This window comes from Phytophthora parasitica, assembly GCF_000247585.1.
Source record: "Phytophthora parasitica INRA-310 unplaced genomic scaffold supercont2.53, whole genome shotgun sequence".
Lineage (NCBI taxonomy): Eukaryota > Oomycota > Peronosporomycetes > Peronosporales > Peronosporaceae > Phytophthora > Phytophthora nicotianae.
The window spans coordinates 62,089-80,826 of record NW_008649039.1 but is presented as its reverse complement, the minus strand read 5'-3'; the positions used below and the strand labels follow the sequence as shown (position 1 = coordinate 80,826).

The window sequence follows — 18,738 nt, the reverse complement described above, 5'->3', positions numbered from 1 at the left end:
TTATGTTGCACAATCTTCCATCACTTGCTTTTTATATTGTCGAGTTGAGTGGCGGGTCAGTGTGATCGGATACCAGCCATGGCGCTGACTCCGGAGGACGAGAGCGCGTACAACATGCTGGCCATGAAGATGCAGCGCGACATCAATTGTCTGGCTGACCCGGACCGCAGTGTACGCCGCCGCGCTGCCGACAAACTCAACCGCACGCTACAGAACGAGGCGTCGCGCGTGTCGCCGGCGGTGCTGCGCACTCTGTGCGTCTCCAACCTACAGTGCCCGCTTCTGCAATGCGCCGAGACTGACGTCGTCGAAAAGTGCCGCGAGCGTGCACTCACATCACTACTGTTGCTGTGCGAGAACAAGGCGATGGAGCCGTCGGACGCGACGCTGAAGGAGCTGGTGGCTCTGGCAGACTCTCGATTGGGCAAAATGCCGTACCCGGAACCGACGGAGGAGATCCGCTTGTTAATTCTGCAACTTTTGCACGCGTTTCTGAAGCAATTTGCTGCAGTTAAAGACATGCCGACTTTATTGCGCGACGTCATCACGGAGCTGGCCAACGCTTTGGGCAAGACGGCAGTGGATCCGTTCCCGGACGCCAAGAAGATGTCGGCGGAGTGTGTCATCCTCATTTCCAAGTACTGGAAGAACGACATGGGGATGCAGATTGGCACAATTGTGCGCCCAATGGTAGTTAATCTGAGCCACCAGCACAGCCGTGTACGTGTCTGTGCGTTGCAGGCACTGGATGCTGCAGTGCCTTGTGGTTCAGAGGCTCTACCGGAGCTCATGAAGGAAGTGTTGCTACCAGCTGTGAGTAAGGTCGTTTTCGACCATGCACCGTCAGTGAGAAAGCAACTGGTTTGCATGCTAGCAGCGTGGCTGGGTCAGATTGAGCAGGTTCAGCAGTTCGAGGCATCGATCTTCCCGATTTTTCTGGCTGGTATCGTGGATGAATCTCCCGAAGTGCGAGCGCTTTCACTCGCCAAGCTAAATGAACTTTCAGCCAACTGGGAGGCTCGGGATGACGACGGAGGCGTTAAATCAGGCGATGTGGAGCTCATGGAGGTGGATGCGGATGATGTAAAAAGCGCGCCGCCTCTTTTCTTCGAGACTCGACCGCCTCTTGGCGCCCGTAAGCTTGCGGCTAGCCTTCAAGCGCAGGTGTTGCCACAGCTTCTTGAGAAAACTGGAGACTGGACGGTGCAAGTGCGCGAGCGCTACACTCAAGTTCTCAGTGCGTACCTGATTCTGCTGGAGCAGAACATGAACCCATTCTTGGACAAGGTTTTTGCAGCACTGGGCAATATCTGCCGCGACGACGAAGTAGTTGTCTACAACAGCGTGAAAGCATGCTTGGGCGTTGTCGGCTTTTACGCAGACTCCCAAATGATTTTGGCCTCCTTGTTGCCGATGGTGGCAGGAAGGTTGGCAGGACAGGACACTGCTCAACATCGCACAAATGGATTGATTCTGTTGGGTATGAGCATTGAGGGCATGACAACAAAAACGATCGGAGCTCACTTGGAGGTAAGAATTGTTATGATAAATACGCTCACTGTAATGGAAATTCACTCCACTGTTCTTGTGAATTCATGTAGCTTATCACCGAGGCGCTGTGCGATGCTGGTCTACGTGAATCTGAAGTGTCAGATCTGCAAGATCAATTGGCCGGTGTCGTTTCAAGTATTGTCAAGACTGCTGGGCCACTACTCGCGCAAAAGGATGAGATCGGCTTCCGACTTTTCTGGGTTTTGAACCATCTCCTGGCCTCTTCCTCGGAATCATCAGTTGCTTTTGAAATGGTACGCTGTTTTCACAAAAGCTGACAAGGCTTAAATGCGCTGTTGCTTTCCAGATGACTGACGTGCTATCCTCAGGCAACCGAATCGATGGAGGAGCTAGCTGCGGAAATGGAGCTGCCTGCTGAGGTATGTTACTGTCCTGGCACTAAGGTTGGTTTGACAATGCACTTCTCGTTTTGTTTTTCTTGGTCTTGTTTGCAGGTATTATACGCGCGCTACATGGGTAAGCTGCTTGACACGATGACGCTTCCTACTGATGTGAGTGGAAGATGGCAAAAGTGTGACCCGAGCCGTGTACTATTTGACTCTATTTGCCGGCGTGGAGGAGCGGTGCGAAGTCCTTTATTGTATCACTTATAACTTATTTATTCCCGCTGACGTATCCCCCTGTGTTATTTCGTGTTAGGCATGTGGAGAAAACTTGGGGAAAATTGTACCCATTATTTTGATCCACTTAGAACCAGATCAGGATGCAGACGTTCGACTCGCGTCCCTTGCGTTATTGGAGACGATGCTAGGGACAGATGCCATCAGCCAGGTACGCTTTGATATCTTGTGGATGTTGCATACCGATCTGAACGCATAGGTCGGCTCCTCTTGGCTATCAGGCCTTCAAGCCATTTAGCGTGGCACTACTCCAGAAAGCTATTATTCCAAACATCGTGTGGCGTGGAGGACGCGTCGCTGCAACCATTAGGTTGGTCGACTTGCAGTTTTTGTGCTTACTGCATTTTCTGACGTGGCGCGTTTTTTATCAGAAAAGTTGCTGTAGCATGCGCGTACACACTTCTTCGTCAGGGTATCGCCGGTCAACAGTGTTTGTTTGAGACTGCGCCACAGGTTCAATGTCTCGAGATCTTTCGTCTGCGTTATTGTTTGTGCTAATAAATGTGATCATGCTTTGATCGCAGATGCTGCCCGTCCTCAAGTCTTCCATGGACGACAGCGATGCCAAGACTCGCCAACTGGTCTGTTTGGCACTACAGTATCTGTTCGTGGCATTGCCTGGATGCTTGGGAGGTACGGCATGCAGTACACTCACGTGCCACTTTACTGGCTGGTCACTTTTGTTTCTGATTTGAACAGAGGAGCCCGTACATCAACTATATGCGGAGATTCTGAAGCGCTTGGACGACAGCAACGACACTGTGCGCAAAGCTGCCTGCCAGACGTTTACCACCTTCCTAAAAGCTGCGCCGAAGGAGCACTTTAGAGGAACGATTATTGACTACACGATGGACTGCCTTTTCGTCCACCTAGACGATTCGGAACCCGACATCCAGGTAAGAGAACGTGCACAGGATTTTTTTTTTACTACTGAGAGGAATATTGTAACTCATAATTAATTGGCTGTGGATCCGATGCAGGAGGCTGTCTTCAAGGTTCTCAAGGAAACCATAGTGATTGATGCCCCTCGGCTGGCTAAAAAGGCAGAAGAAAACCGGACACGTCACCAAAGCCCTCGCTACTGCGACCAGCTTCTGGCGCTGGCAACTGCGTAGCCGGAATAAGCTAGGTTAGCCCCACCAGGAGACTGTTTTGTCAAAACAAGGAAGCACAAAAGTTACCTCACAGTGCTTCAAACCGTCTCGAGCTTCTGCTTGTCCAAGTTCTTGAAGTAGGTAACCAGATCCTCGATGCGCTTCTTATTCTTTTCATCATCATCATGTTGTCTCTCAAGTTTGAGCTGCCTCCTCTTGCGGAACGAAGTTTTCGACGTGTTGAAGATGAAGATCGGCGGCGATTCCTGGCTGACCGCATTCCCAGCTGACTTGTCAACCTTCTGTCTCTTGGACAGCCTCTTCTTGCCATTCCCTGCTCTAGTGCCATCCTCCCGCTTACTCTTGCGTCCTGGCTTGACCGCATTCACCTCATTCTCCTGGTATTAAAATGACACATCGGTTCGTTAGTCCATTAGCACATCTCATGCATACGGGTAGTCGACCTTATCTCCGTCATAAGAGCGAGCTGCAAAGTGTAAACTCGCTGAGGTTAGCAAGGCGTCATAACGGCAACAAAAACTATGTTTGTTGTCCGGCTTCAAGTCAGAAGAGAACCGAAGACGAACAAGCAGGTAATCCACTCACCGTCTTCATCTGGCGTGTCGTCCAGCTCACAGGTCTTCTTCATCGGAGCCTTGGCCTTCGCTCCCTGCCGGCGTGTCTGCATTTGTAGGGCGCGCGTGGAGTTGCTGAGGTTGAAGTGTCATTCACTCTGCTGCAAAGATCTTAGGTGATCGATGATTGGTCAATTAAAGAACAGCGACAATTCATGATTCGCTAGTTGGCGCTATTTTGGGCGAACCGCAGCCTGCCAACAGTTTTTCTGGCACTTCTCTTCCCTCACGATCGACAAGAACCAGCTTCCGCAACGTCATGAGCGCTGTGAAGGTCGCCTCCGAAGAGCCCCAGGGCACTATTACCATGGAGGTTCCGCAGCACGCGCTGCAAAAGTTCCGCAATCAGCTCCTCAAGGCCGTGGACATCCGGAACGTGCGCGGTATCTCCCAATTCTTCGGCCTCGGTGCGTCTCCAGCCCGGCTTCAATTATCCATTTTTCAGTCTTCTTATCGCTGCTATTTCTTGTATGGGATATTGTTAGGCGAGGAGAAGCCATTCAATGTGCCTGGGCGCGACGTGCTGGCTTCGCGGTGCCGTAAGAATGCGCTGTTCTTCAGCGCCAACTACGCCATATCTGCTGCGCTTGTTGGCGTGGTCACCATGTATGTGGGCGTATTGACTTTCACTTTGGTAGAGTAGATAGACGGTGTGCTTACCGTTGCGACCATGCTGATGTTGTTGATACAGTCTGCTGAACCCGTTCTTCCTGTTCGTGCTGATCTGTCTGGGCGGCTTCTGGCTTTACATGTCGAGCGCGACGGCGAACGAGTCGCCCGAGAACCCGACGAAAATTATGGGACGCACGGTGACTCCCGACCAGAGGAAGCTCGGCATGCTCGGTGGTACGTTACAGATCCACAGAATGCTGGAGTTGGAATTTGGACTCACGGGAATGCTTTGCCTTGTTTTAGTGAGCGCTGCTGTTATCGTCGTCTTCGGAGGATCGATTCTTTTTACGATCTGCTCGGCTAGGTAAGAGTTTAGCTTTTTTTTTCTTTCTAATACTCGTCTACGGGATCTATGGTCTGACTATTGTGAATCTTGTGTTTTGATATCTTTGCAGCGGCGCTCTTGCTATTTCGCACGCTATCCTTCGCGATTGCCCTTCTATCCGTGAAGAAGACGAGCTAGGTTTCTTGTCAAGCGAGGGTGACCAGATCGCAGACACTGTTTAATCGTCATCAGCTAGGATAACTATCTAGGCCTGCACAGATCGGTCTGAAAGAAGCAAGGACGAAGAATTTCAGAGAGCATGGAAGATGATTGCCTTCGGAAATAAAAACCAATCTTGTAAACCTGTCTGTTATACGTACTTCGGAGTACGAGCAGAGACCGCTGCACTTTGTCTCGTGGAAACCATTTCATTGATCTGTAAAGCAATGGGTGTGATGCGGACCGCGGAAGGGATGCTGGAGATCGGAGCACGAAACCAGCGGTAGGCGATAGACTACGGCAACGCACATGGAAATTTTAATTCTGACTCCAGAACGCTTTGATGGGCGCTCTGAAGCATGGACCTAATAGAAAATTAGAAGTTAAGCAGTGCACGAAGGCAAATGGTGGATATTAACAACGCAAACTTACGCCAATCGAGTTGTGTCAGGTCGTGGCTCCCAGTCTTTATCAGGAAGCTATTACATACTGTAACTTACTTCAGTACAGTAGAAGAAGTTAAGGGACTATTCTTTTTCAAACGTTGCATGAAACGAATATGTTTCCCGTCTGCCGATGAACATCAAGACTCAACAGTATTTTGACGCTACATGTTTCCCCCTTGTGCTCCGTTCATCAGTTGAAAAATCGGAAATTGTCGGCAGGTTATAATGTGGGAGCAAATGTTATCAGCTGTTCCCCCCAAGATACATTGTTTACTAGCCACAACATTCCTATAGTCATTGTAACTTCTACACCGTAGACGTAAGCTAAGTGCGATAAAGACAATGGATCAGGCGTGGTAAGATCGGCAGGTAAATGAGCATGCCTTGCCTAGCGTGATTGCTTAGATGCCAAGACAGTCGAGTCTGTCAATTTCACACGTACAGCGAGGATCACAAAAGCATCGAGACGTTGACGAAGGCTGGAGGGCGGTCAGTGTTTAATCTACAGCCTCGAGACCACCACTACCTGATTTGCTCGCTTTCAATCACTTCGTCCATGTCGTCCCTGCGTAGGTAGCAACCCGACTTCGCGTGTTCCAACGGAGTCTAGCCAATCAGCCAGCAGCAGTGGCACCACCAACGACATTCAGCGTGTTCGATTCCGTCAACAATCGCCTCGCGCCTGGTGCTGCAGGAGCGCTCGCCCGGCTTCTTCTCCGACTTGAGCGTCAAGCACTTTACTCGCGGTGACCTATCTCGACGTCCAGGCAACGACGCGCCCTCCAGGATGCGCTCACTTGAGGTCCCACCATCGCGGTGGTGTGACAGCGGCACGGAGCCGCCAATGGAGCGGTGGAATGAGTCTTCTGCAGCGTCGACGGGCCTATCACCGCCTGCTCTGGGGCTCCGTTGGGCGAGTTGAGGCGACAAGTGCAGTTCTGGTGGTGGAGGGGGGATGGGGGGCGGAAAAGGAGGTTTCAGCCAATCGGATCACGGATGAAGAGGATGCTCGTCAACCAATCGCGACTAAGATTATTACCACGGTGACTACAGTCGCACCTAGTCATAAGGATACTCTGCTCTCATTGGTCGTATTGCCTACAGCAAGCAAAACCGGGCCAACGTAGCGTCGCTTCATGCACGTCACTCGCGGAAAACAAAAAAAAACGGGCCAGCAAGTCGCTTCGTGCGCTGTCAAGTCGCCTTTAGGTGTACGTGGCAGTCTTCGCCCAATCAGCTCGAGGCGACACCACAGCTCCATTGCTTTTGTAGCAAGCAGATCTGCGCGGCTGGCTCGAAGCGCGATCGATACGGAAGGCTGTTCCCGTCGCGTGCTGCGCAGGGTATGAGTGGCCTAGGTGCTCGGTGAGCGCTGATTCCAGCGCAAATGGCGCTGCAGCTGGATTCAAGTTCAGACCTGGCTTGTCTTGTTCTTTTGGCCGCTGAAAATTATGCTCCTGATATTAATATGCAGGTATCTTTGGATACAATAGCCAGACCGAAACGACCACGGCTACGGAGGTGGCTACGGGGGAAGTGCAAATTGGTGCAGCGATATCGCGACGACGACACCTCAGGTAATCGTTCCGCCCGCGGGCTATCGAGGTCCGCTGCATGCAGCGTGTCTGGGTGCCCGCCAGTGCGTTCACTGCATGCCGGGATTTACCGGGTCGCATTTCGCGAGGGAATTTTCTTGGGGTGGGCTTTTGCTCAAACACAATTGTGCGTGTGGGTTAGGGGAATAACCTTGGATGCAACTGCTGGGCTTTGCCGACCTGGCCACTCCAGTTCATTCTGGAATTCGCCTCATCAGTGGCACATCAAGCCTCGCAGCAACTCTGCTTCCTCCCCACCGCTCCATCTAACTTCAAATCATGTGGGTATTTGGCTACGGCTCGATTGTCTGGAAGACCGAGTTCCCCGCTGAGGACACGGTGTTCGGCTACGTCGAAGGCTGGCATCGCCGCTTCTGGCAGGGCAGCCCGGACCACCGCGGCTCACCCGAAGCCAAGGGCCGAGTCGTCACGCTCATCAGCCGTGAGGAGATGAAGAAGTTCGACGACGAACACGCGCATCTGGCGGGCGACCACATCACGTGGGGCCGCCTGTACAAGGTGCCTGACGAGGAGGTTCAGGACACGCTCACGAAGCTCGACAACCGCGAGCAGGCCGGCTACGACCGCCAAATGGTGGATGTGCATTGCGTCGACGGTGTGGTGCGTAAGGCGCTGGTCTACATTGCCACGCCGTCCAACTCGGACTTCCTCGGCCCGTCCCCCGTCGATGAAATGGCCAAAGAGATCGCCACCCGCAGTGGCTTCAGCGGCCCCAACTTCGAGTACCTCTTCAAGCTCTGCGACTGCATGCGCGCACTACAGGTCCGCGACCCGCACCTCATCGCGCTGGAGAAGGCCACGCGCAAATACACATCAGCCATGAGCTGGAGCACCAATGACACTGGATGTGGTATACAGTAAACTACTAGAAGGCGCTCGGCGACAATGCACACCGACCGTCAAAGGCGCAGCATGAACTGCCCCTGTAAATTATTACAATAGAGGCGAATTTCTGTCATCAACAAATGGTCTTGTTCATCTCAGTTCAAGGTGATGATGAATGACACAGGTATGCTCATTGTTGATTCAGTGATAAGTCCCACGTCTGCATGCAAGTGCCCGTTGTTCGACAGAGGGTACGATTGACACTACGGTCCGTAGAGACTATAATACGGGTGTCACTACGGTAGAGGAGCAACTCTTCCTGCAAGTGTAAGATCGTCGATTTTTTTTCATAGCTTCGACTCGAAGCCTTCGAGTGGCCGGGCGCTTTGCGGAATTTGGAGCGGTTATTAGACACAGTTAAGATCGAGCTACGCAGCATATTGCGCCCACGATGCTGCTTCAAAAAAATTACAAGTCAAATTGGACGCGTGTATGCTGGATCGACAACATGCAATGTTCAACCAGGTGATCGTGGCTGCTCGGAAAGTGGCAAGGAGTGCCCGTGCATCCGTTGACAAGTGTACAAACGAGCTCACACTGCAGATGCCAAGCTGCGGGAGAAAAATGGACCGTGCAAGCAGACAAACGATTGCAGGACCACGTGCAGGTAATCGTTGTCGTCCAAGTACGCAAGAGCACTAGAATTGCTCAGGGTGGAGAACGCACAGCGAACGAAAGCCATGAAGCAGCTTTGCAGACGTGCTCGGCCGTGGTACACGTCAGCACCGCAGAAGGACTACTAAGTACTTCGAGAACGTGTCTATCATTCGAATACTGGTTTCATTTCGACATTGATCTGACATCAACATGTCCTAGCGAATTCTCATCGCTCGCTTGCCTCGTGATGCTAACGGCTTAGGCTAGCAAACGGATCAATGTTAATGGACTTGCTCTGCTGGTTCTGCTGGCTGGTTTGGAGGTTTGCCGGGTTCATGAGCTGAGAAATGCTGTAATTCACGTTGCCCATACCTCCGGAAGCAACAGGCTGTTGTTGCCCCGTAATACAACCTCGCATTCCCTGTTGCTGCATCGCCATTCCTCCCAGAGGAGTTCCCATCGGCATACCCGTTTGCTGCTGCTGACACCCCATTGTCATTTGACGAATCGGTTGTTGCTGTTGTTGCTGCGGAGGCTGCTGGTAGCTACTTGCGTTTTGAGCTGCGAATGGGTCCAAATTGATGCTACTGGCAGGCTTTGTCATAACTGGTGCTGCAACGGAAGCAAACGGATCGACATAAGCCGCTGGCTGGGGAATCGCGGCAGCTGGTGGCGCTAGTTGCTGCTGGTGTTGTGGTACTTGTTGCTGCGACGAGTTTGAGGCTATTGAATCTCCAGTAGATGATATCTTAGCCTAAGATATACAACAATCAAAACATGAGATATATCATCACAAGTGATACTTGTTCTTCACGTGACACACCGCACTCACACTGGCCAGAGGATCGAAGATTAACGACTGCGCAGAAACACTCACACTTGGACCAAAGTCGTCAATGAGATTGATTTCAGACTGCTTCTTGGGCTTCTGCGCTGCTGGAGCCGGAGGTGGTTGTCGATTAGAGTTCGATGCTGTCGTGTTAGGAGCTCTCTGCTCTTGCAAAGACGAGCGCTGTCCACTCTGCTGCCCACTAAAGCTTTGCTGCCCATTCTGTTGTCCTGAAAAGCTGCGGGTGCGTCCATTACTACCGGTACTATGTCCTGACGACGAGCGCGATCGAGCACCCTGATGACCAAAGCTCTGCGTGCGGTCCGATGCTGGATTATTCCCCGTGAAAGATCCTGGATTGCTACCCGAGAACAACCCACCAGACGGCTGAGGTTCATTCTGGGACGGTGGCGTAGCTCCATTCGGTCCCCAGCGGTGCGTTCCATACGCATCTGAATCCCACCAACAAAGAATATCCTATTAGTTACCAGGACACAATTCAATTGCAAGAAAAGCACCTACTTCCAGAAGGAGCACTCGGTTGCGCATAAGTGGCCGTAGTGATCGCGTGTTTCTTGCGACGGTAGACATCCCAGCGACGGAACGGAATCCGGTCAATGACAAAGTCTGACAAACCAAAACAAATTCAACAAAAATCCTCATTAGTCACACACATTCCTTCTCCCCCTCGCTTCGAGGCGTTCAAGCGCAACCACACCATATTTCGGCACTTCGGCCGATTCCATGTCGTTGATGCGGACTTCCATGACCATGTTAAGTCCGTCCAGGATCATGGAAAAGTTCCAGTCTCCCAACGTTGCCTGCAAACGCCCCCACAACACCGCAACAAGTCCGTTAGATCACATCCAACTCACTTCAACTTGAAAGCTCTCCTTACCGTTGACGAGAAATGCATTTGGCGGCCGTCGTACTGAACCACCTGCACAGGCAAAACATTCAACCAGAAAAATGCGCTTATCAGTTTTCCACTTGAAACAAAGAAATACTGGATCCTCTGTAGGCTGCAGTGAAGCCTCCTAACTGCTGCCGCACCTTCTTGTAGCTCATAATTGAGTGGATCAGCACAACCTCGTGTGTGCGGTCCGACTCGCCCAGCGTAAAGCGCCACGTTACGCGCTTCTTGGAGGCTGCCACCATCTCACCAATGTGCTGCTCTTCACGCAGCACGCGCTTTGGTGGTCCGCGCTCCAGCGGGTCCGGCTGGGGATTGTAAATACGCGCCGCGTTGCCGGAATACATTGCACCTGAAAAGAAGTGATTTCACTGTTCAGAGATCTGTAGCTGGTCCATGCAGAGAAGACATCTGCAGAAGAAGAGGAGGAGCCGCCGCCTATTCACCTGTGGTAGCACGCAGTTGGGTTGGTCTTGCTTCTGCTGCTTAGAAGCTCGGGGGAGACTGAAGAGCTCCTTCTCCTCAGGTGAATCACCTGCCAGAAGTATTAAAGGCTCGAGGGAGAACTGAAGTCCTATTTTGCCGCAAATCTTTGTGAGTGGCTTTGGGTTCTGATCCGCTTAAAGATGTGCAAAATGTAGTTCACACGATCCCCTCGGCAGTCATCGCGCAATTTATTCCTGTCTACGGGTATTCCTATCTACACACACAAAAATGGATTCGAGTACCTTTGGCTTGGAACAGAGCACTGAATTTATTAACGGAGACGATAAATGTAGCTCATTACTGGCGTTTCACCCTGTTTTGCTCCCTTAGTACCAGCTTTGCCTCGCCACACCAAGACACCCACCTCTCAAGCCCAGTCCGCCTCACACTCAACGACTGCAGTACAAATATGCTAGTACCATGCTCACATCCCTAATTTGCCGCAAAAAGAGCGAGATTCATAAACCCACTGAATCTACGATCTTCTTCTGGTTCCACCACAAGCAATGATATGGCAGCTATTCCTAGTAATGCACAGAAAAGCGCTGGAGTCACCTCCGGCCTCGCAGTTGGCCACAAAATTGCGGCATGTGGCGCGCCATCCTAAACTCGATAAGTTCCTTGCCAGGTGGGTGGTGTAAAGAGAGGGGTGTCACTGTCACGCATGAGGCAATTAGACTGAAGGCAGAACGTTTCTCCGTGATCCTAAGCTTGAGTCACGTCCAAACTGGTCAAAAGGATAGGCTTCATCGGTTCAACATCCGAGCAATGCTCTTGTGCAGTTATGACTGTTCCTTTAATTAATCACCACAGATTAGGAATATTTGACTTCAAACGTTTTCCATTTTACAACTGAGGGGTGAGAGGGAATAATGTCTTGGGTTTGTAAGCAGCTGGACAATGGGAACATCTAATTTATTGCTGTTGAGGGAGTATTTCAAGTCTAGGGATTACTACCGAGGGGATCGTCTGTAATTTTTTAAAGGCATAAAATGAGCTGAAATAAACAACGATTCGAAAATTTTCAGGATGTTTCCGATGGATACATTCCATTGTTAACAACATCCCCTTGTATTTTCGTTACACCACCTAATTCGTTGTTGTAACGAAAATGCAAGGGGATGCTGTGAAAAGAAATATGTGACGTGTGACGGCGCGGATTTGATCAACTTTAAGGTTCCTTCCCGGGGACTGTCTTGTTACTCTCTATGAGCCTGCATCTAGCAAAAGGTCATGCCGAGGCCAAGTTGAGCACGCTTGATATTATCCTGTAGCGCATCAATACGTCAGTTAGAGTCCAAAAACATTCATGAACTTTGATTTCTCTTACATGATCATGCGCCTTGAGAATCCACGAGTAGTTGGCCTCGAGGCGTCCGATGCGAGTACCCCACACAAGACCCACGCCGACGGACACGCGCGTATCATCAGCGAGATTCTTCATCCACTTCTTCTCGTCCAATAGGCGATCCCACGTAGTCAGATTGCCAGCGTTGGCAAAGAGCTGCCCACGGAGACCCAACGCCTGCATAAAAAAAAGGTAAAATCAATCCACACAACTCAGATACAACGCCTTCGACATGATCACAACAACATCCAAACTTACCGCAAAAAGTGGCAGTGGAACAGGGAAGCCTACGCTTGCTGTTCCGTTGTAGCTCACATCACCACCGAGCGCATCGCCCTGTGCAACTCCACCATCAAGAGGGGAGGCTCGAGGACCGATGCCCTTGTGGTTGAAGCCACGCACGTTCATAGGGCCACCCAGGAAAAAGCGGTCACTGATGCGCGCTGGCCGGTGCTGCTCGCTGCCGTACGACTTTACCGTTCCCAAGTGGCACGAGAGACTGAAGTTTAGGATCGGGAAGCCAAAGACAGCGGGCCCAACTGCGACGTGCTTTTGGCCTTCCACCTCCGCCTTGACGAACTTCACGTCGCCCACAAGACCGGCAATCTCCGTCCTAATCACATAATCTGTGAGATCAACACAAATTTTCAAATGTCCACAATGCAAGAAATACTTACGTGTACTTGAAGAGCCCTCCAGCAGTTGGATACACCACGTTGTTCCGGTTGTCGTCCGTGAAAACGTATTTCACACTGGTTTTGGTGGACGGCATCGCCTCGGCCAGAATACTGGGCGATGCACGGTATGCGGTGGGAATCTTTGAGTCACGACGGGGAAGCAGGTCACGCCAACCAACGTTCAATGACAGATCGTGCACGCCTTCATAGTCGCTGATGGAAATGCTACCGGCACGAATCTTTTCGCTGTACGAGCTCAACCACTCTTGGTTCTGTGAAGTGCAAAAAAGTAATAGAATCAGTTACTCGAGGGTATAAATCGTGGTTAAACACTTCCACAGCAACGTACGTGTAACTCATTGGTGCCGATGGCACTCAAGTACAGCGGCAGACCCAAAAAGCGGGGCTTTTTGAAAGTCGCTCGCTGCGTGTTACTACCCGAGCGCGCATAGGTAGCACTCAGCGTAATCTTCTCGGCTTCTCCGAGCGCATTCGACAACGTAAGCGTGGATTCCTACACCGTCATATCAATGCAGTGAGAACCGTTAGTATTTCTTTCTATTTTTCTTCAGCCCCAGCATCGTACTCCTGCTTCGTCGCTGCCGTCGGTGGTCGCGCCAACGTGTAGAGACCGCCAGCCCTTCTCCTTCACTGTGATAGTGATGTCCGTCTCATCCCTTTCGCCAGAGCTCGCTGGATCCGAATAAAACCATCAACTTGTCAGTATCTCACTTATCTCTCCTGAACTACCTCCTTCACCAATCCCGCACCTTCGTCCAGCTCAATGTTGATCGACTCGAAGATGTCGAGAGCCTTTAGTTCCTCCGTGGCCTCCTCAAGTTTGCGCACCAAATGGCCAATACGCTCAGCGCTGTACACCTCCTACAGATCCAATACGTCACCAATAGTTCAGATACGCAACTAACAAGGTAACGCTCAGAATCCAAATCCCACCTGTAGCTCGTTCTCAAACACTTCGGGTCTGTATCACAAGTTTAGAGTCAGATGACCGACAATCAGTTGCTTGATATTGGGATGATTAGAATGGGACGCACTTGGTGCGCTCGTTGCCCTTGAGGAAGACCTTGCCGATGTGCATGTGTGGGCCCCATGGGTGCGGTGGCTCGGCCGCAGGCTCGGGCATCTCGCTGCTGTTGCTCGCCATCACAGTCACTCAAGCTGGACAGATGCAGTGTTTGGAGCCGCAAATCTAGAGTCAGGCAAACAGTGACATGTCACTGAACTGCTAGGCTTTTGATTTTTGGTTGAACCATGACGAGCGTGTGGCGTCGACTGCAGCTCCGAATCGCTGGCACCACACCCGCACGGCGCTTTCAGGTGCGTTGAACATTGCTACTGTTGTAACGCGCAGCGCGTACATCTAGATGGAATAGGAAATTACGCTGACTGTGCTGTGAACGCTGTGTAGGAGGAGGCCGATGTGGGCGTCGCTGCCGTGCTGAGCTGTTTCCGAAGCTTGAAGCTTGACCCACAGAACGACAACAAGTGAGGATTATCTTGGCAGTAGATGTTACTGTTGGAGGTTGTTGTGGAAGTATTGACGGTGATGTTACGTTGATTGACGCTGTAGAGAGCACGAGGAGCTGTTCGACCAGGCCGTGGAAATTGTCGGCTCAAAGAAGTTCGAGCAGCAGAAGCAGTATGTGCAAGACGAGGTTACCAAACAGGTGTGCCAAGAAAATAGCGGTTGGTGGGGATGATACAGTCCATGCTGAGTTTGTATTTGGCTCACTATGTGCAGGTCCAGAGTTGCTTCGAGGCGGTGTTGAAAATGCCCAAGGACTCGGAGAAGAGCGCTCCCAAAATGTCACTGTCCGGGTTCGAGCGAAATAATGAAGTAGAGGAAAAGGTGATGTGATGGTTTATAGCATTGCACGATTGTTGTTTACTGTTCTGATGAATGCATTGGTGCCTTTCAGCTTGGAATCACGGACAACTTCCAAAAACTCTTCGGATTTACCTTAAATGTGGAAGAGTCCAGCGTTCCTGGTGCTGGCGAAGGCGTGAAGCTTCGTGGTTCTGCTCCTATTGGGTCATTAGTGGTACATATCCGGCTGAATTGCGGATGTTCTACTCCGTTGCTTTACTTGCTAAGCACTGTTTGTTTCGCATTTCCCATACAGGCCCTGTATCCTGGCATCGTCTACTTACCAGAGCACTACAAAAAGGTATTAAATGTGCTTTATGTTGGGACACTTCGTTGTTAACTTCTTGTCTTTTGGTACCATCAGAAACACCACCTGAGCGAGTTAACAAACAACCCCTATGCCCGTGCTCGCTTTGATAGTGTTATCATTGACGCCAAAAAAGAGTGTAAGATATCTTTACTGACACTAACCTCTTCGTACTCCATCGCTAACGATAGTTCTTCACTGAGCCAGCATCGAACCCAAGAAACCCGCTTGCTGTTGCGCACAAAATCAACCATCCTCCCAGCGGAACATCTCCGAACGTGCTTGGCTTCGCCTTTGAGTTCCCTCCCGAAGGTTCTGGCATATTTTCTCATAGTTGTTACAGACGCAATTCATGCTTACCGTATTGTTGTTGCTTCTGTTCTGTCTAGAGCCATTTACGACGAAGGAATACGATGAGCTCATTCCGAATAACTTTGTGCAAGAGCCCTCTCGTCTCTCCATGTTTGGCAAACGCGCTATTGTGCATGTATGTAATTGGTCAGCGAATATCTTGCTTCTACTCAACGATGCTGATCATACTGACAACTTCATTTATACTATATCGAAACAGGGCCTCGCATTCATTGCCACGGCGGACATTGCCGATGAAGAGGAGTTGTTCCTCAACTACCGGTACGTGTTTCTTTTGAAATCAAGGATGACTTTAGAGTGAGTGCTCACTTTATAATTTTGATTTTTTTGCCAGATACAACCCAGACCGCCCAATGCCCGAGTGGTACGCGCCTGTAGACGTCGATAGTGATCGCGCGATGTGGAAATAACTAAACAATCGCTGGGATTTTGCCAACACCTGAATCCGATAAGAAGAAAGTAATGCGTTGACATGCTTAAATGGTGAATTTGAGCTGGATGCAGCCACAGAACGTATCTCCACTGGCCTTGCCTACGGTAGTTTTGTACTTGCGACCTTATGCGTTAATCTTGAGATTGCCTCGGCTTCACCGCCTGTGCTTACTTAGGAAACTCCGCATTGTTGGACAGAATAATACCAACGATGACTCCGAAGATGCCCAGCGCACTGGCGAAAATCTCCACAATCAAGATCGTCACGTAAAGTGCCGCATTCTGAGCATCGGCTAGCACACAGCTACTGCCAGCAATGCCAACAGATACTCTGAATCACGAGAACAAACAAGAAAAACATGACAAGTTAGTAAAAATTAACCCTTCCTCTCCTCTACTCGTTCCATGTATGTTAGCAACTGCTCGTACCCGCTGGCAAGGTTCGTTAAGCCCACAGCGATACCTGAGCCGAACACTGCATACCCAGCAAAGTACAGTGCCTGCTCGTTGATCGGTTCGTCTCCCTCGTTACGCAGTCCAGGCTGGTTCATCTGCTCAGATATCAAAAGCTCACAGTGTAAGCATTATTCACTTGTCGTGACCCAAGGGCAATTGCCATACCTTGCTCTGCAGAATGATCGCAATAATGACGCCATAGATTGCAGTGGCTTCACAGAAAATGATGCTCACGAGGTTCTTGGAGCGGACGCGTGGGGCCTTCACGGCCGCACCCAGCAGACTCGAACCCGTGATGAAAATGCCCCTGTCGACACAAGGAATTAATACCAAAAAGTCAGTCGAAGTTCTACGAAGCGTAGAGCAACCGGAACATACCAGGCCGCGCCGACAATGGAGAGAGTGAGACCAAGAGCTACACCCATGCTTCCCCACGCGTACGGCGAGATGTTGCTCAGCACGTCGCCCCAGCCTAGTTGCCAAATATTCCATCCAATTAAATAGTTATAAAAGGCTTTCTGTAACCTGCAATTTCTTCGCAACGGGAGCGTATCTAGAGACCGTAATTGGACGCAAATGGCCTCCTTTCGTTTTTCTCTTACGCACCTTGGTTGAAGAGCTCGTCCGTAGCTGTGCTCATTGCGATATCCTACTTGGAACGAGGCCCCTGATGCTACGTCTCCTCCTTGACTTCTAAATTCTGGGAGGCGTTTCGGTTGTGAAAAGATCAGATCGCACTTAAATGAAGACCTTAAATTTGCACCACGGCATTTGCCTTCGATGATGAACAAGACAGACAAGCGCGCTCTGTATGTTGGCGGTCTGGACAACCAGGTGACGGAGCAGGGGTTGTACACGGCTTTCGTGCCATTCGGACCTATCAAGAGTGTGCAGATCCCCTTAGACTACCACACGCGTACGTCTGCGGGTTTCGATCAATGAGGAATTTGAGTCTGACTTTGGTGGACTTCGGGTGATATTGTAGAAAGAGGAAAAGGCTTTGGGTTTGTGGAGTTTGAGGACGAGGCGGATGCTAGAGCAGCTATTGACAATATGGACGGTACGTGTTATTGCTGCTTGGAACTGGTGTCTGCTGTTGTGGCTAAAACTGGGAATGTTTGCCTTTGTGCTCAATGTAGAGTCGGAGCTTTTTGGAAGGACTCTGCGAGTCACTATAGCTAAGCCAGACCGACCGAAACTTGGATCCGACAAACCAGGTTCGTGCCGGAGATTTATTGTGTGAATGGGTTGCAACGCAACGATAAACGATGATCTGATGAGGGTTGCCTATGTTTGTGTGGGTGCTTTGTAGTGTGGGCGGAAGCGGACGAATCTATGGATGCCGAAGATCCCGTCGAGGGCGGGGATAGCGGTAAAACACAGGTATAACGGTACACTGAATCAATCGTGTTGAATTCAATGATGTCTTCCGCGTTGTTGCTGTCGTCGTCCGCATTATGGAGGCATCAAAGTGGATTTTAGCAAATTTTACAGCGGAATGTAACTGTGAGAAGTGATGGAGGGTGTCGTGCTGATTGTCACTGCAGTTCGGGACGATAACAAGCATGAGACCATCTTCCAGACGAAACAGGCCCATATCATTCTCGAAACCATCCATTACAACAGCATTCGCTGCCGATAAGTTATATACTCTCGTTACTACTGCGATCTCTGTTTAACACCGAGGCAAATGCACTCACCTGCTAAAGTAAGTGGAGGAGCTTATAACCATAATACGGCAGAAAACGATTTTAGTGATTGGCATGTGACATTGTACGCTTGCTTAAGATGTCCATGCAAGCAGTTTTGGCCAGAGAGCACTCCAAATTTTTGTGTGGAAAGGTAAAATGAACACATAGGTGAGATGCAATGTGCATCCACACGCTATTAATACCATACTGTGGTGGTAACCACAGTAAAATCTTAGATCTTCTTATCCGATCGGGGATCTTCATGGATCCTATTCTGAGACTACACAGCGATCTCACCACGATTTTCACCGTGACTATTATCCACAGCGTGTCTGTACGTACTGGTACTACCTTGGTTGCCATCACATCTGATACAAGTATGAACTTCTCTGATTGAGCTGAATACTGCTCAGCTTACGTTGAAGGGCCAATTAGGCGCAGATCACAGCACTCCGCGCTTCAATTACTTGTGTACACCTGTAGCTTAGGCTTGAAGAAACGAGAGTTTCCAGTTACATCTATTAAATAGCATGTCGTCTGTGCTGCTTAACGAATGCGATCGACGAGCTAGTAAGCTGCTTCAGTCCCAGCTGCAGACACAGCACAGCGTACGCGCGACAACGAAGCAAGAAATCACTGCGTCAGTTGCGCTCCTTTAACGAGCCTGTGTCAGTACAAGGCGACGCTAGCGCTGGCTGAAACCACTGCGCTTGCTAAC

General features: G+C 50.4%; 9 protein-coding genes across 24 annotated transcripts; 5 read left to right on the top strand and 4 right to left on the bottom strand.

Annotated features, from left to right (window-relative positions):
- Positions 1-35: 35 nt before the first annotated feature.
- Positions 36-3,483, top strand: PPTG_16030 (hypothetical protein). Of its 6 annotated transcripts, none has more exons than XM_008913292.1 (10): positions 36-1,530; positions 1,602-1,805; positions 1,881-1,931; positions 2,007-2,135; positions 2,212-2,343; positions 2,414-2,502; positions 2,564-2,645; positions 2,717-2,796; positions 2,892-3,088; positions 3,173-3,483. In XM_008913292.1, exons 1-9 carry the CDS (start codon positions 79-81, stop codon positions 3,016-3,018), a joined length of 2,346 nt encoding a protein of 781 aa, XP_008911540.1. In that variant the 5' UTR covers positions 36-78; the 3' UTR covers positions 3,019-3,088; positions 3,173-3,483. The 6 variants fall into 6 exon arrangements, with proteins under 6 accessions (XP_008911540.1, XP_008911537.1, XP_008911541.1 ...); XM_008913289.1 differs by having other exon boundaries at positions 2,717-2,825; XM_008913293.1 differs by having other exon boundaries at positions 2,717-3,088.
- PPTG_16029 (hypothetical protein) lies at positions 3,039-4,151 on the bottom strand. 6 transcript variants are annotated; one of them, XM_008913283.1, is made up of 4 exons: positions 3,893-4,151; positions 3,751-3,773; positions 3,374-3,684; positions 3,039-3,299 (listed from the first exon to the last, which is right to left on the bottom strand). In XM_008913283.1, the coding sequence occupies exons 1-3, from the start codon at positions 3,972-3,974 to the stop codon at positions 3,385-3,387; spliced, it is 405 nt and encodes a 134-aa protein (XP_008911531.1). In that variant the 5' UTR covers positions 3,975-4,151; the 3' UTR covers positions 3,039-3,299; positions 3,374-3,384. The 6 variants fall into 6 exon arrangements, with proteins under 6 accessions (XP_008911531.1, XP_008911533.1, XP_008911530.1 ...); XM_008913285.1 differs by having other exon boundaries at positions 3,923-4,151; XM_008913282.1 differs by having other exon boundaries at positions 3,039-3,684.
- PPTG_16028 (hypothetical protein) lies at positions 4,090-5,535 on the top strand. The gene is made up of 5 exons (XM_008913281.1): positions 4,090-4,328; positions 4,407-4,527; positions 4,613-4,767; positions 4,837-4,897; positions 4,989-5,535. Exons 1-5 carry the CDS (start codon positions 4,181-4,183, stop codon positions 5,098-5,100), a joined length of 597 nt encoding a protein of 198 aa, XP_008911529.1. The 5' UTR covers positions 4,090-4,180; the 3' UTR covers positions 5,101-5,535.
- Positions 5,536-7,274: 1,739 nt separating this feature from the next.
- Positions 7,275-8,105, top strand: PPTG_16027 (hypothetical protein). The gene has a single exon (XM_008913280.1). It carries the CDS (start codon positions 7,398-7,400, stop codon positions 7,998-8,000), a length of 603 nt encoding a protein of 200 aa, XP_008911528.1. The 5' UTR covers positions 7,275-7,397; the 3' UTR covers positions 8,001-8,105.
- Positions 8,106-8,766: 661 nt separating this feature from the next.
- Positions 8,767-10,977, bottom strand: PPTG_16026 (hypothetical protein). Of its 3 annotated transcripts, none has more exons than XM_008913278.1 (7): positions 10,810-10,977; positions 10,504-10,715; positions 10,349-10,390; positions 10,169-10,271; positions 9,973-10,077; positions 9,454-9,902; positions 8,767-9,375 (listed from the first exon to the last, which is right to left on the bottom strand). In XM_008913278.1, exons 2-7 carry the CDS (start codon positions 10,708-10,710, stop codon positions 8,872-8,874), a joined length of 1,410 nt encoding a protein of 469 aa, XP_008911526.1. In that variant the 5' UTR covers positions 10,711-10,715; positions 10,810-10,977; the 3' UTR covers positions 8,767-8,871. The 3 variants fall into 3 exon arrangements, with proteins under 3 accessions (XP_008911526.1, XP_008911525.1, XP_008911527.1); XM_008913279.1 differs by having other exon boundaries at positions 8,769-9,375; positions 10,504-10,734; positions 10,810-10,832; XM_008913277.1 differs by having other exon boundaries at positions 10,504-10,964.
- An 830-nt stretch (positions 10,978-11,807) lies between these two features.
- PPTG_16025 lies at positions 11,808-14,315 on the bottom strand. 2 transcript variants are annotated; one of them, XM_008913275.1, is made up of 10 exons: positions 14,254-14,315; positions 13,930-14,084; positions 13,829-13,856; positions 13,645-13,756; positions 13,461-13,567; positions 13,224-13,388; positions 12,875-13,146; positions 12,456-12,810; positions 12,180-12,374; positions 11,808-12,117 (listed from the first exon to the last, which is right to left on the bottom strand). In XM_008913275.1, exons 2-10 carry the CDS (start codon positions 14,037-14,039, stop codon positions 12,070-12,072), a joined length of 1,392 nt encoding a protein of 463 aa, XP_008911523.1. In that variant the 5' UTR covers positions 14,040-14,084; positions 14,254-14,315; the 3' UTR covers positions 11,808-12,069. The 2 variants fall into 2 exon arrangements, with proteins under 2 accessions (XP_008911523.1, XP_008911524.1); XM_008913276.1 differs by having other exon boundaries at positions 12,180-12,810.
- Positions 14,081-16,171, top strand: PPTG_16024. Of its 2 annotated transcripts, XM_008913273.1 has the most exons (11): positions 14,081-14,212; positions 14,304-14,380; positions 14,466-14,562; positions 14,637-14,744; positions 14,815-14,937; positions 15,019-15,063; positions 15,127-15,208; positions 15,277-15,381; positions 15,459-15,556; positions 15,641-15,702; positions 15,776-16,171. In XM_008913273.1, exons 1-11 carry the CDS (start codon positions 14,147-14,149, stop codon positions 15,849-15,851), a joined length of 939 nt encoding a protein of 312 aa, XP_008911521.1. In that variant the 5' UTR covers positions 14,081-14,146; the 3' UTR covers positions 15,852-16,171. The 2 variants fall into 2 exon arrangements, with proteins under 2 accessions (XP_008911521.1, XP_008911522.1); XM_008913274.1 differs by lacking the exons at positions 14,081-14,212; positions 14,304-14,380; positions 14,466-14,562 and having other exon boundaries at positions 14,570-14,744.
- PPTG_16023 lies at positions 15,503-17,344 on the bottom strand. 2 transcript variants are annotated; one of them, XM_008913271.1, is made up of 5 exons: positions 16,936-17,344; positions 16,708-16,801; positions 16,495-16,636; positions 16,303-16,424; positions 15,503-16,204 (listed from the first exon to the last, which is right to left on the bottom strand). In XM_008913271.1, exons 1-5 carry the CDS (start codon positions 16,967-16,969, stop codon positions 16,042-16,044), a joined length of 555 nt encoding a protein of 184 aa, XP_008911519.1. In that variant the 5' UTR covers positions 16,970-17,344; the 3' UTR covers positions 15,503-16,041. The 2 variants fall into 2 exon arrangements, with proteins under 2 accessions (XP_008911519.1, XP_008911520.1); XM_008913272.1 differs by having other exon boundaries at positions 16,708-17,344.
- PPTG_16022 (hypothetical protein) lies at positions 17,080-18,110 on the top strand. Its single transcript, XM_008913270.1, has 4 exons — positions 17,080-17,245; positions 17,315-17,389; positions 17,469-17,546; positions 17,642-18,110. Exons 1-4 carry the CDS (start codon positions 17,110-17,112, stop codon positions 17,716-17,718), a joined length of 366 nt encoding a protein of 121 aa, XP_008911518.1. The 5' UTR covers positions 17,080-17,109; the 3' UTR covers positions 17,719-18,110.
- Positions 18,111-18,738: the final 628 nt, after the last annotated feature.

What these genes read in the sequence shown, in the direction of transcription:
- PPTG_16023 (XM_008913271.1), bottom strand. Translation starts at nt 16,969, where the DNA reads ATGAGCACAGCTACGGACGAGCTCTTCAACCAAG. An exon ending in GGACGAGCTCTTCAACCAAG is followed by an intron (nt 16,802 to 16,935) that starts GTGCGTAAGAGA and finishes TTTGGCAACTAG; the next exon opens with GCTGGGGCGACGTGCTGAGC. An exon ending in CGATCATTCTGCAGAGCAAG is followed by an intron (nt 16,425 to 16,494) that starts GTATGGCAATTG and finishes ATATCTGAGCAG; the next exon opens with ATGAACCAGCCTGGACTGCG.
- PPTG_16022 (XM_008913270.1), top strand. Translation starts at nt 17,110, where the DNA reads ATGATGAACAAGACAGACAAGCGCGCTCTGTATGTTGGCGGTCTGGAC. An exon ending in AGCTATTGACAATATGGACG is followed by an intron (nt 17,390 to 17,468) that starts GTACGTGTTATT and finishes TGCTCAATGTAG; the next exon opens with AGTCGGAGCTTTTTGGAAGG. An exon ending in ACTTGGATCCGACAAACCAG is followed by an intron (nt 17,547 to 17,641) that starts GTTCGTGCCGGA and finishes GGTGCTTTGTAG; the next exon opens with TGTGGGCGGAAGCGGACGAA.
- PPTG_16029 (XM_008913282.1), bottom strand. Translation starts at nt 3,974, where the DNA reads ATGCAGACACGCCGGCAGGGAGCGAAGGCCAAGGCTCCGATGAAGAAG. An exon ending in CGACACGCCAGATGAAGACG is followed by an intron (nt 3,774 to 3,892) that starts GTGAGTGGATTA and finishes TACACTTTGCAG; the next exon opens with CTCGCTCTTATGACGGAGAT. An exon ending in GCTCTTATGACGGAGATAAG is followed by an intron (nt 3,685 to 3,750) that starts GTCGACTACCCG and finishes TTTTAATACCAG; the next exon opens with GAGAATGAGGTGAATGCGGT.
- PPTG_16025 (XM_008913275.1), bottom strand. Translation starts at nt 14,039, where the DNA reads ATGGCGAGCAACAGCAGCGAGATGCCCGAGCCTGCGGCCGAGCCACCG. An exon ending in CAACATTGAGCTGGACGAAG is followed by an intron (nt 13,568 to 13,644) that starts GTGCGGGATTGG and finishes ATTCGGATCCAG; the next exon opens with CGAGCTCTGGCGAAAGGGAT. An exon ending in GGAGGGCTCTTCAAGTACAC is followed by an intron (nt 12,811 to 12,874) that starts GTAAGTATTTCT and finishes TTATGTGATTAG; the next exon opens with GACGGAGATTGCCGGTCTTG.
- PPTG_16028 (XM_008913281.1), top strand. Translation starts at nt 4,181, where the DNA reads ATGAGCGCTGTGAAGGTCGCCTCCGAAGAGCCCCAGGGCACTATTACC. An exon ending in CTTGTTGGCGTGGTCACCAT is followed by an intron (nt 4,528 to 4,612) that starts GTATGTGGGCGT and finishes TTGTTGATACAG; the next exon opens with TCTGCTGAACCCGTTCTTCC. An exon ending in TTTACGATCTGCTCGGCTAG is followed by an intron (nt 4,898 to 4,988) that starts GTAAGAGTTTAG and finishes ATATCTTTGCAG; the next exon opens with CGGCGCTCTTGCTATTTCGC.
- PPTG_16026 (XM_008913278.1), bottom strand. Translation starts at nt 10,710, where the DNA reads ATGTATTCCGGCAACGCGGCGCGTATTTACAATCCCCAGCCGGACCCG. An exon ending in AAATGCATTTCTCGTCAACG is followed by an intron (nt 10,272 to 10,348) that starts GTAAGGAGAGCT and finishes GGGCGTTTGCAG; the next exon opens with GCAACGTTGGGAGACTGGAA. An exon ending in ACCGAGTGCTCCTTCTGGAA is followed by an intron (nt 9,903 to 9,972) that starts GTAGGTGCTTTT and finishes GGTGGGATTCAG; the next exon opens with ATGCGTATGGAACGCACCGC.
- PPTG_16030 (XM_008913288.1), top strand. Translation starts at nt 79, where the DNA reads ATGGCGCTGACTCCGGAGGACGAGAGCGCGTACAACATGCTGGCCATG. An exon ending in CGATCGGAGCTCACTTGGAG is followed by an intron (nt 1,531 to 1,601) that starts GTAAGAATTGTT and finishes GAATTCATGTAG; the next exon opens with CTTATCACCGAGGCGCTGTG. An exon ending in CGCGTCGCTGCAACCATTAG is followed by an intron (nt 2,503 to 2,563) that starts GTTGGTCGACTT and finishes GTTTTTTATCAG; the next exon opens with AAAAGTTGCTGTAGCATGCG.
- PPTG_16027 (XM_008913280.1), top strand. Translation starts at nt 7,398, where the DNA reads ATGTGGGTATTTGGCTACGGCTCGATTGTCTGGAAGACCGAGTTCCCC.
- PPTG_16024 (XM_008913273.1), top strand. Translation starts at nt 14,147, where the DNA reads ATGACGAGCGTGTGGCGTCGACTGCAGCTCCGAATCGCTGGCACCACA. An exon ending in AAGACGAGGTTACCAAACAG is followed by an intron (nt 14,563 to 14,636) that starts GTGTGCCAAGAA and finishes CACTATGTGCAG; the next exon opens with GTCCAGAGTTGCTTCGAGGC. An exon ending in CATTGACGCCAAAAAAGAGT is followed by an intron (nt 15,209 to 15,276) that starts GTAAGATATCTT and finishes TCACTGAGCCAG; the next exon opens with CATCGAACCCAAGAAACCCG.